General features: G+C 41.9%; 1 protein-coding gene across 3 annotated transcripts; it reads left to right on the forward strand.

The window, feature by feature from the left end:
- The first annotated feature begins 64 nt into the window (after positions 1 to 64).
- On the forward strand, positions 65 to 11,962 carry tefb (TEF transcription factor, PAR bZIP family member b). 3 transcript variants are annotated; one of them, XM_044182547.1, is made up of 4 exons: positions 65 to 345; positions 5,804 to 6,337; positions 7,417 to 7,634; positions 8,067 to 11,962. In XM_044182547.1, exons 1-4 carry the CDS (start codon positions 240 to 242, stop codon positions 8,280 to 8,282), a joined length of 1,074 nt encoding a protein of 357 aa, XP_044038482.1. In that variant the 5' UTR covers positions 65 to 239; the 3' UTR covers positions 8,283 to 11,962. The 3 variants fall into 3 exon arrangements, with proteins under 3 accessions (XP_044038482.1, XP_044038483.1, XP_044038484.1); XM_044182548.1 differs by having other exon boundaries at positions 83 to 345; positions 7,462 to 7,634; XM_044182549.1 differs by lacking the exon at positions 65 to 345 and adding an exon at positions 4,678 to 5,067.
- Positions 11,963 to 12,826: the final 864 nt, after the last annotated feature.

Consider the following 12,826-nt stretch of genomic DNA (forward strand, 5'->3'; position numbering starts at 1 on the left):
GGCGCGTGCCCAGCTGACATCGCCTCAACAAGGTCTAGGGGGCGGGGCGTCTTTTGCTCATTATCATACAAGATGTTTGGACGTAGGCTTCCCAGTGATGTCACCTGCTGCAAAGTTGGCTAAAAGTGACTCAAGTCAGCAGCTGAGAGCAAAGAGACACTCACTCACAGTTTGAGCGTTTCTCACTCAGTTGGACTCGTCTCTCAGACCATAGTAGGTAATTTCACAGGTCGTTCATAATGTCTACAGCTAACCAAATTGTCTTCGGAGATAGGAGCGATGTACCTGATCTCCTCAAAGCCTTGGCTGACTATTCCTTCTCCTTCCCTGCCTCTGATGGCACCGGTAAGAAAATTTAAAGTTTTTTTCAAGAAGTACAGGCTTGAAAGTTGTCAAAGCGTGGCACTTTTTTCTCATATACTTTAAGCTGTAGCAGCCAGCATTGTGTCAAACTGTACTGTAAGTGAAATTTAAAGGTGCTTATACTCTACTTGCTATTTCTACTCCACTACATTTCCGAGGGAAATATTGTACTATTTACTCCACCACATGTATGTGATTAAATGCATTTTAATGGACTAAACTACCCAACAGTAGTAAAGTTACTTGAATTAGCTTCAACTCGACCAGTTACAACAACAGTAATAATAATCCAGTAATATAATATAGTGTAATGACAGTGGCCGTTCTGCTACTTAATGAGTCCTTTTAATTTTGATGTTCCAAGTATTTTTTTACTGTTAAAACTACAGTAAAATTATGAATGCAGGACAATTATTTTTACATCAAGGTATTGCTGCTCTTGGTGAAAGATCTCAGAACTTCTTCCACCATTGGTGTAAAGTTATTAGAAGTAGAACTTCAATCCTGATGTATGAGCAACTGCGAAACACCTCACAACCCTCATTATAATGGGATTAAATGTTGTCTGGTCTCTCTCTCATACTTACCCCACTCCTGCTGACTCTAATCAGGAACTCATCATCACATTGATTACTGTAGTAAAGGTGATCATGGTTGTATGTTGAGGTTATCACTGTTGCAGGTTCAAGCCTATATGGAAACAGCCAGCTGACCAGCTGCTCTGATCACTCAAAATGTGCTCAAGTGATCAAAGGCATTGAGCTGCATTATGTCAGCAAACTGTCTGTGCTGTGTCTCCATGCAGTCACAACACAGCAGCCTGCCACTGATGCAACAACACTGAAACATTCCTCACTCAGGGTTTCATCACATCATTAGTTTCTTTGTGCACTTGGTTCTTCATGTATACTTTCTTGCATACTTTCTGTTTTAGATTATTGTTTGGCATTTTTGGCCTCATTCGATAGCTGACACTAGAGCCAGAAAGGAAACATAGGGAGAGAGTGAGATGATGTGCAACAAAGGCCCCAGCTGTAACTGAACCTGTTACTTTGCGATCACATGTTATGGTAACTCTAGACCACTAGGCCACAGGTGTGCCCCTTTCCTTCTTACTAAGAGTGTTGTTTTGCTTTTTTCCCCTCACCTGCACTCCACATGTCAAAACAGCTCTCCTCCAGATGGTCGGGACAGTGTTGTTAGTACATTATGCAGTATGTGTATTATCAGACTTTCACAACCAAGCGAAAGTGACGCTTCAGTTACACTGGAAAAAGAACTTTCTTATTTTGTGTGTTATGCTCTTTTACTATGCTGCCAACACATTTCATCATTAAATTATAAAAATACACGTTGCACAAAAATTTCCATTCGCTGACTAAACTTTTCTATAAACTGCTGGTATGCAAAGGAAGAATTTGGACATGGCTGTATAAACTCTTGAAGGGCTCGTCAGCAGGGTGGATGTTTGGAGGGAATAGGCGGTGGGACAGTGGGGTCACTCACCCTGGCCCCTGGCCCCTGGCCCCTTGTCCCGGTAGGCAATGCTGGGATTTAGATTCACATGTTTGTGTCATTGGAACACATGCAAAATAATGATCATGTTGTAAACTCAAATATAAACAATTGGCATTATTCATTGGATTTCATCGTCTTGGACCGCCAACATTAATTAATTAATGGCATATTAATTGATATGCCAAGTGCATCATGTGCAGAGGTTTTGCAGTAACTCACAATACAATACAACGCAGAGCAGAATACAATTTACCTGCATGTTTCAAGCATGACAAAATGCACTCAACAGCATAGTTTGTTTTTTAAACGATTTGACTGGCATAACTTGATTAGATATGAAAAATGTGACCTGCATATAACCTAATTTTTTTTAAATAAAACTTGTAAAAGCTTGGCCTCATTGTTGTTGGTCTCCTCATCAATACCACTAAGTCATATCCTACTAAGATTATTAGACATAAAGTATGAAAAGAAACAAATTATTCATTAATTGAAATAAAAATATGAATATATATGGGTCACCTTGCTGTCTGCCCTTCCCTTTAGTTGCGGTCAGTAATGATTGCATATTCTCTTAGTGACAACATGATATTTTTTGCCACCTTTTTTCTTGTGTATTTCTTGTCTTTAAGCAGCATTATTAGTGCAGATAATAATGTGATTGCAGAAAAGGGAATATTATTTATTTAACATTAAGACGAATCATGAATCATTGGTTCTTTATGTTTTACAATGTCTAACACGGAGTAAAGTTAAGGAGAGAGAAGCTTCAAACCCTTATTTACCCCAAAGGTGTTTGTCAAGCATACTGCATTTTCTCACCATGCTACACGCTCATACTGTGGTGTTTGTACAAATTGCTGTGGAGAGGACACTGAAATAATACTGCTTGGCGTTCTGCTTAGATAGATTGAACCTTAATGCATTATGCATTCAAAACCTTGTTGTCATTTGTGCTGAAACAAAAGTTGGACCACAAGGCCACCTCCTTTCTGAGGAGCTTCATGAGAGTAAATACAATGTTTCTATCAATGTGAGAAGTGTTTATTCCAGGGCCAGCGGATGTTTGCATGTTTTTTATTGTACACACATTACTCTGTATACTGTGAACTGTTTGCACAGGTGATGTACCGCACATTGTTTGAGAAAGGTTTGTGGTCATTGTGCCACACACACACACAGCCACACAGCCACACTGACCCAGTTACCCCTGCCACATGACACTTTGATATTAATCATCCTGACAAAGAGGGAGTCTCATGCTATGTACCAGTTCTATGCTACATAGTAATTCTAAGCTAGTTTGTAGTGTGTTTATACTTGACACTTGACATAATTAACACTGACAAAATGGAGTGAACTCCCACAAAGCAATGCAACAATGAAAGAAATAATTGAAAAACTTTGCAAATGGATGGCGATTTCTAAAATCCTGACCTCCTGTGTAACAGGTTTACATAGTATTTGTAGGTAGTGCATACCATGTATCAACATTTGCATGTCACTCACTCTCCCTATAGCTTATATATAGTCTTTACATGGTGTGTGTAACATGATTGCACAATGTTTCACAAGCGGTCAATGCTAAGGCTGAGGCAACTCAAACGTTGTAAAGACACCAGACTTGTTTCTGCCTATTGGACCATTCATTTAGACAAGACAGAAGTGTAAACAGTACATCTGTCTGCTCTCCAGTTCCTTCTCTGGATTCAAGCTGCTGCCGCAGGGTTTTAGCTGGCTTCCTCTCTGCTGCGACAGTTACAGCAGACACATGTTTACCGTGTGGTGAACTTGTGGTGAACTTGTGGAAAAAACAGAGATTAGTGGTGGGGTGTTATGCGGTTTGAACGTTGTGTTCCTGAACACAAACATCCTGCTGAAGAGAGTGAGAGCCTCGCGCGCTCACTGTCGCGTACAATATAACATCGCGTGCACGGAAACGTGAGATTGATGTGGCACTGCGAGCGTTTGATGCGGAAGATTTAAATAGGATAAAAATATACTTAGTTAAAAATGACGGTTGTGTGAAATACTGGATGGCATGATGAGTTCATACGACAGGGCGACTTGCAACTAATGCCTACAACAACAAAAAACGTTGAATTTTAGAAGGTCACTTTAAAATGTATCTGTGGAACTATAAACTAACATGTGGTCGAAACATAGTTTTGTTAGAAAATAGGAACACATTGTGATAAATTATTATAAAGACACAGTAATTTTATTTAGAGCTGTCTGGTAAACAACGGGTACTCTGTTACTTTTGGGTCCCGTGCCAGGTGTTGGGCGCGTTCCCGCTCCAGCTCGCCCTCGACCGCACGTGCTAAATGTCCCTCGGCAGATTGTACTTTCACGTGAGTAGGATGGGGGCGGGGGCACGTGTTTGGCCACGAGTATCTTGCGGACGGTAAGATGCGAGCGACAAAAAAAAAAAAATCTTTGCACGAGCACACTGCATTATATTTTTTGGGTGTATCGACAGTTTGAGTGGGAGCAGACTTGCAGTGGTCATGATGAAAGTGTGTAAATATGTGATTTAGTATGCTGGATGCTCCCCGCATCCTTCCCCTGCACTGTGTATGCACGCGCAGTGACACTTTCCACATAAAATATATGAATATGCTGGCAGCACGAGACTGTATGATCTTATTGCGGTTCACGTTCCGCACGTATGGACTGTACAGCTTTTTCTATATGAAGAATCGATCTCCATATGGACAATTTGCGGCCAATGAGCAGTCGTAGAACTACTACACAGGCAAAGCGTCTATGTACTATGTGCATCATATGGACAGCACTGACAACCAATCAGCTGCTGCTATTCCACGAGTGGGCGGGGCACTCATGAATATCCAACAAGCTGTGGGCGAGGAGAACAAGGGGTTAGTTTAGTGTTATTTGTGCATCCAAACGCGTTAATCTTGACTAACAGGCCTGAAAGCAACAGCAGTAGTGGTGAAACAAGCTTACCGCCGCGTTTCGTCTGTTTCGGTTGTTTCCCCGGTGGAGGAGGCAGCTCTCGGTACCGTTAGGAACATCGCCCCAGTCTGCCCGGAGCTCGGCAGGGAACAATGTCTGGCAAAGCCGCGGTAGCGCTCCAGTGGTAACGCCGTTACAAGTAATCCCTTTTGTTTGAGAAGATCATGGACATTCCTCCTCCTAACATCCTGGAGGAAGGCGACGACGGTAAGATCAAAATGCGAAAACGAGCGCTCAGTTTTCCAGTTCGTTTCTGCCTTGTGAATGAGCTACGAGTTTGTCGACGGTTTATAAGATATATATACTCAACTACATGTGTATAATCTAAATCATGTCTATTGTATTTGTATACAAGTATGTCCGTTAATTAGGCGAGATTAGTGCGGACATGCCATATGTCGCACGGAGCCAGCTTCATCCGATGCTGCGAGGAAACAAAAAAGAACAAAAAGTTCCAACTCCTCTCTGCTGCTCTCCAAGCAGCGCACACGGACTGTAATGACACTTAAAGACAAACACACCGCTTGGCTTTTCATTAAGCACATTGGTCTAGTGTTATTCGGTCCCTAGTTTGTGCGGTGGTGTTTTGGGGTGCATGTGTGGAACAAGCAGGGCTCTCGCTCCCGTTTTTCTGCGCCTTTCCTTTTCTACTGTCAGTTTCCCCCGAAGCTTCATTCTGTCTTTATTTCATCTAGTCATCTACCTTCTCAATCTCAAACTCAGTGACAGGCTCGTTTGTTGTAACCCCCTTTTTTGTCAGATGTCCACCACAACCCCCGTTTGTCCACCCTGCCTCTATCCATGTATTACCTTACTTTTCCCGTGTGTGCAGGTGTCTCAGACTCTCTGAAAGGGCCCCTGAAGTATGTGTGCACAGGAAAACATTTCACTCACAACAAGCAGCCATTTATTTAACAACTGTTCCCTCTTGTCCTTAATGCAGAAATAGAGAAAGAGAAGCTGTGCTCATCTGAGGATGTGGAGGGAGGCGGGGCAGCCAGTGCTGGTGGAGGTTCTAGAGGAGCAGGCGGCGGCGGCGGAGGGGTATCAGCCTCCTTGACCCCAGCCATTTGGGAGAAGACCATTCCCTATGACGGGGAGACCTTCCACTTGGAGTACATGGATCTGGATGAGTTCCTCCTGGAGAACGGGCTCCCTGTGAGCCTGGAGGAGGAGGAGCTGCAGAAGAGTCTGACCTCAGTGGTAGGCAAAGGCAAATCCATCCCCAAGGTTACTGCCACAGCTACCACCACCACTACTACTACTACTACTACACCTGCAGATGCTGCAGCCTCCGTCTCCGACTCAGCATCTTCCCCCTCGGTCTCCGCCACTTCTACGGTCACCTCAGATCCAGAGGAATCGGTGACATGCACTACGCTACAACCAGCTAAACTAGAAGAAGAGGAAGGACAAGAAGAGGAATCTTTGTCTGAGGAGGCGACAGCAGAAGTGGAAGTGAAAGCGAAGAAAACAGGTGAGAAATTTAGATTTATATTGATTCTTTGGATTTACAGTTCCTTTTTATTTATATTTCAGATAACACGTACTGGTTTTTATTATTTTTTACTGTTCCTTTTTAAATTCGCCATTATACTATTAGACTGAATCATTTAAGAAAAATAATTCCTGCTGGCCGAAATTCTTAAATTCTGTGTCTAAAAGCTGAATACTGAAGTTTGTCATTTGTTGCAGCTGCGTGTAGTTGTATAGGTGCTGCGTAGTTAGTAGTTAATAACTGTAGTTTTAGTTGCTCTAGTCACGTAGACCCTGGCGTAACATTAACTTATGTAGACACATAGACAACACCCTGACCTTTGAGCCCATGCTATAGCTTTTATATATTTGGCACGTGGCCAGCATGAAGGTCCACAACACATCACCGCAACCTGTAAAGACCACGTATCTCCAAATTTTCCATAAAAACCTGAAACTAAAAGTAGACATTGTCAGTGCTTTGTTGAGAAAAATACAAATATCAAATTCACAACCCTCAGAGGGAAAAACAACTCTCCCACTCCCTGCAAATGTTTGCTTATGTACGCACAGGGCACACAGAAATCCAAATATGCAGCCGTTAAATTTACCTGAAACAATGACATAGCAGTTCCTTAGGAAAGACATTGCTGATTTTCTAATTGTGTTAGAACTCATTATGAAGTATATTTAATGCAATCGCATACAACAAAACCAAAAGCACAGCCTCAAACATTACCACAGAGTGGAATCAACACCTCCCTGACACAGTTGTAACAGAAATATACAATATAAGCTTCACAAAGAGAGGCTTTGTTTTACAGGATTTTTGTATTGATTTGGATTACAATGTACAATCTTTTTTCTTGTCACTCTAGGAAATAAAAAAATAGCTATGCTTAATCTCTGTGTCTAATGCTCATATAAGCAAGCATTTTAGACAGCAGGCAGATCCGTTTTTACACACACGTCGATTCTTATACCCATTGAACCTAATTAAACAGTAGATGTGGTTAGTTTTTGTTTTATTGGAGTGGCCTTGCTTGTATCCAAGATTACTTTTTCTCTCCATACCCATAGATTGTAACTCTGCAGAACGTAACACACCCTCCCCCATCGACCCAGATGCCATTGAGGTGGACATTAATTTCCAGCCGGATCCCACAGACCTGGTCCTGTCCAGTGTGCCGGGGGGAGAGCTGTTCAACCCGCGCAAACACAAGTTCTCTGAGGAGGAGCTGAAACCGCAGCCTATGATCAAGAAGGCCAAGAAAGTGTTTGTTCCTGATGAACAGAAGGTACGCTAATTTAATCATATGTACCATATTATTTTGGTTTGGGTCATATAAATGATACAGTGGCAGTACAATTTGTACTTTTACTCAAAACAAATCAAACACAGACTCGCCAAAAGGAGACCAAAAGGAGCATTTCTGATATTTCCCCAAAGACCGCTTTTATTCCTTTTTAATGATAAAAAAATATTAACAATATATTTTAAAAACATGTTGACATTATATTTGAGTACAAAAAGGGGATGACTAAATGTGATTGCAGTTAGGCTTTAACCGCTCAGTGTTCCGGTCAGTCCTGGTAAAGTTTAAAGCACTTGCGAACAGAGTGGTGGCGTGTGGATTAGAGATCAAAGATGGGGGGATGTTTTCACAACACAGATGTCCGTTTGTTTCAAATCCCTTGCTGATGTTGGTTATGGTCACTCATTCCCTCAGGATGAGAAATACTGGTCCAGGAGAAAGAAGAACAATGTGGCTGCAAAGCGTTCTCGTGACGCACGGCGGCTGAAGGAGAACCAGATCACGGTGCGCGCCTCCTTCCTGGAGCGGGAAAACACTGCGCTGCGGCAGCAGGTGGCTGAGATGCGGAAGGACTGTGGTCGCTGCAAGAACATCCTGGCCCGATATGAGGCTAAGTACGGCCCACTGTAAAGAACTCAGAATAAAACCCACAAAGTCAAGAATCAATGAGACAAAAAGACAGATCTCCCTTCCCTGCAGAATTCAACACAAACACCAAGCGAATCTAAATTTGCACTGTTGTCTTTGCTGACCTCCAGTCACTGTCGAGCTCCAGTTGCTGTTTCCAACTGGAGTTTTGGATACACACTGGCAGGCAGTGAGGCGTGATTGGAGCGGTGGTCACAGGAAGGCCTGTGGAGAGCGCCTGGCTCCTACACTCAGAGAGGATGGGGACGATTGTGGACCATGGTCCAACACACATGGACAATATGGTCTGTCTCAAGACGGCTTCAAGAAAGTCAGGAAATAGGAAAAGAGCAGAACAAAAGAATCACAGGTTTTTCAATACTACACAAATCAGTTTTTAACACTGCACAGCACTTCTTCTTAGTGGACCAAAGCATGAGTAACGTCAGTTAGAAGTTGTGTTTTTAGAATGGTGCACACTTGCCGTCCCTTACATTTTCCTTGTGTTCCACTTATGTTTGTGTCTGTTGTGTCTGTACTTCCTTTAAAATATTCTGGGGCTCAGAAGAAGGATGTTGATGGCAGGGTAGGAGAGGAACAGATGAATACACGAATAAAGGAGCAGGAGACAGATTCACAGTGATACTTCCAGGCTGAAGAGAAAGGAAGCAAAGACCTCAGGTCGGCAGAGGGGAAAAGGATGAGAGTCCGTCAGTGGTGTGGTTCAGTCACAGTTCTTCCTTGTTGTAACCCACATGCACGCCTCTGCGCACACAAAAACGCTGTTTGTATATATAGTCATCTCCCTGCATCACATAGATGTGTGCGTGTCAGTGCGTAATCAATTTTTGCAGCGTGTAAAGATTATTGTGGTGGCAGGTGTCTACCTTATTTACCACAACCACCATGGGAGACCCAGTAGCTTATTAGGAAAAAAACAACATGCATGACCTAAAGTTTAAAGCTACTAGTTTACTTTTCTACTAACCTCAGATCAGCTTCCAGAACCTCACATGAGATTTTGTTAAAGAAGACATGGCATTTTGGGTTTCCTTAAAAGATGACGATTTTACAAATGGAGAGAGAGTAGTCGTTTTTTCTGTAGGTTACTGTTGAAGGCATAATGTCTGATGATCTCCGGGGGCCCTCACCGGTGGAGGGGTATGTTCACATGTAGGGATGTTTATTTTACTGCACACTGCAGGTAGAGGCCGCTAGAGCCACTGCCTGCCTGGTCATGGTGTAGTGATTGCTGGATTGATTTTTATGTTTTAAATTTAGGCAGGCCCAATGTTGACTGCTTTTAAACCTTGTAAATAAATGATTGTCTCATGGTCTTTATTTCCTAAAATGGGGATTCTGACTGTGTCTTTATTAACCCAATACTATTCCTTATATTTGCCAAATAGTCAATGAGTGCTGTATTTATTCTGATGGTAATAATGCATCTGTTGATTGTGATGTATAACAATATGTCAGATATTTCTATTTCCTTTGAGGAACGATACTTCTAATGAAACCAATGCAGGGAATTCAATGGGTAAACTGTGCTTTTGGATGTTTGTTTTAAAAACAGATTTATATAGTTTTATGGGATTTGTTTTCTCTATATACATACAATGTCTAAACACACAGAGGACAGGGCACACTCCTATTTACCTCATCCAACACTTCCTATTTTGAATGGTTAAAAGTTTAGTAGGGCTACAAAGTGGTGTTGGTTGAAGCAGAGAGCACATAAAAAAGCAGCTTAGTTCCTTTTGGCAAAACCTTGAATCCGAGTTGATAAATTGAGTTCTTTTTGCCAAAGTGGCTGAGCCTGTGTCTAAATTAGTAAATACATTACAGACTGTTATGGGACTCTATATCTCAAGTGTCTTTGGCTGATGCAGATTCTGTGATCGGCCGGCTTGTGCTCATTATCGCCGTAATCTTGGAAAGAAAATAAATGTGGCAATAATACTCTGTTATGTAATGCTCGTTTTATTTCAGTAATGATGTTGTATGTAAAATTGCTATGATGTACTAAATAGAAATGCCCCAAAGTCATTTGTGCTTCCAGTTTAGATCCTCTGTAGTCTAGGATCCTAATGCATGAAACCCAGTAAAGTTGTCTTTTTTTTTCTTGAATATTTTACACCAAGTGTACTTATGTCTGTAAACCATCACTGAAAACTAAATATGTTTTTGGATGGGTAGGTTGATGGTCTATTGTACAGTCCCATCAGAAGAAAAAGCAGAACATCTTTGCTATGGTGTCCTGTGTTTATGACTTGCATAATAGCACCACCTATCCTTGTGCAGCCAGTGCTTGACCTTGGGGCGAACATCAGCTGAAAACAGCATCTTTTGATCACTGTGTGAATTGTTTTCTATTTACTAAAGATTGATCTATATCTAGATACACTGGATCAGTTGGTGATTTTGTGTTTTCTTGATAGATTCTGTGTTTGTTTTAGTTTCCTGACGGTGTAGTATAACAGACATTTCTTAGCAATGTGTTGTTTTTTTGCATTGACTTTCAAACTTGGCATTGACTGCATTATGCTGTTTATACATCAATGTAGTTGATGGATGCAAACTTTGGTTATTTTTTTAACTAAATTAAAAATGTTCTGCATTAGGCTGATTAAGGGTACTGGCCAAGAGAGACGTTTAGAAGACAACAAATCAAGATTGTTTATAGTACTGCATACATTATGTAGCAATCACTTTGTATTTATTTTCCTTGTTTTTTTGTTGTTTTTTTTTGATAAGTAGCACCTCAAGGAATTGGCTTGCAACTCACAAACCTGCTAATTGATGTTTAGCAGGCTGCAAATCTTCCAGGAAAGGAAAATAATATTAGCAGCGAGTTAGCTCTGCAGACGTAGATATATCTGTCGCCACCTACAGACAAAGATGGTAATAGCTGCTGCACTTTTAAAACAACTGCGCCACCTGTAGCCAATAAATGTTGCAACTGCATTTTTTTTCCTGTAGCTGATGTCTTTGTCTGTTTGAGGGTTTTTTATTTAACAGTTATTTCACTTGTTAGCTGAAAACAAAAGAAACACGATTGTTTCACAGTAACCGTCAGTAACTCCATTTATAACTTAAAATTGACTTTGACAGGCAGACAGAAAATTGAGCATGAAAGTGTTAATTGACCCTTCCAGCGTGAGACATTTTACCAATAAACAATATATATGTTGTGACAAATAAAATCATAAATCTGACAAAGGTTTGCAGGTTAAAAATATTATGTCACACACAAAAAGCGTATTTAAAAAAATGCAGTTGTTAAACTCTGCCTGCAGGTGGCACAAGTGTGAAAGTGCTATTGTTTTCTTTACCTGTAGATTGTGCAAATTAAAGCCTACATCTGAAGGTCTAAACTGCTGTTTTCAGGTTCTGGTCTGAAACTACTGGCACTAGCTTTGGGTGCTTTGCATCAATGACAAGTCTTTGTTTACTATTCAAAGTAGCTACAATACTCCTGAAAATATCTAAAAGTCTATTGAAAACATTTTTAAAGATTTGTTTATTTTGTGGTGTTTTGCTTTATTTTCTCTTTTTATATAAACATGTTTTTGTTGGATGTTTTTGTATTGTCCTAACCATGTATAGGATACATGCAACTGCAGTACTATGTGCTAACTGTATCTTGTATCATGCATATGAAATAAATTGGGATTTAATGACGTGTAGGCTCCTGGTTTGACCTTGCCTGAGTCATTGACCAGCTGCAGCAGCTCTAATGGGAGGCACACTGGTGCTGAGAGACAAAGAAACAATAGATAACAAAAGAAGCAGTTTGGTGAACAAATGGAAACATCTTCCTCATCCTTGATGCACACGTACATGTGCGGAACGCACAACGTGTGATTCTGTTTTCTTTCAGACGCCTTGTTGTTTTTCACTGTCCCTTCCTTGCCTCGGTCCTGCTCCTCATCAGTATTCCAGAGGAGTAGGAGATGTTGCGTAACGATCACATCGACACACTGGGGAGCAACGTTGCGTAACAGCAACAGCAGCCTCAAAGACCAGCAGGATGGGTGGGTGTGTGTGTGTGTGTGTGTGTGTGTGTGGAGGATGGAGATAGGGAAGCAAGGGAGGGGCTCTGGGAATCAGGAGGGGGGGACAAGGAAAGGATCAGGTGGCTGGCAGGATGGAGTGGAGAGAGAGGAGAGGAACGGGTGCTGAAATGGGAGAGGGAGGGAAGAGCAGGGGGTGAAGGAAAGTGGAAGAAGGGGGGGAGGAGATGGGGCAAACAAGATAGCAAGGGGACGAAGAGAGAAAGATGGAGAGCAGGGATGCAGTTAAGGACATGTGAGCCGAGGGAGGGAGGGAGGGAGATGGGATGCAGTGAGTGGGCGATGAAGATGTGGAGGAGAGCCGAGGAGCCCAGCCATGCATGTTAATGTCACACCACTACACGTTACTATAGAAAGCACAGCCCAGTGTGTTCACATGAGCGAGCCAACCTTAACAGCTGGCTACATCCGACAGAGACACTAGCACAAGACAGACAGACAGACAGACAGAGCGAGCGCTGGATGATGAAA

The sequence above is a fragment of the Siniperca chuatsi genome, linkage group LG21 (assembly GCF_020085105.1).
Source record: "Siniperca chuatsi isolate FFG_IHB_CAS linkage group LG21, ASM2008510v1, whole genome shotgun sequence".
Taxonomy (NCBI): domain Eukaryota; kingdom Metazoa; phylum Chordata; class Actinopteri; order Centrarchiformes; family Sinipercidae; genus Siniperca; species Siniperca chuatsi.

What these genes read in the sequence shown, in the direction of transcription:
- tefb (XM_044182547.1), top strand. Translation starts at nt 240, where the DNA reads ATGTCTACAGCTAACCAAATTGTCTTCGGAGATAGGAGCGATGTACCT. An exon ending in CCCTGCCTCTGATGGCACCG is followed by an intron (nt 346 to 5,803) that starts GTAAGAAAATTT and finishes TCCTTAATGCAG; the next exon opens with AAATAGAGAAAGAGAAGCTG. An exon ending in AGTGAAAGCGAAGAAAACAG is followed by an intron (nt 6,338 to 7,416) that starts GTGAGAAATTTA and finishes CCATACCCATAG; the next exon opens with ATTGTAACTCTGCAGAACGT.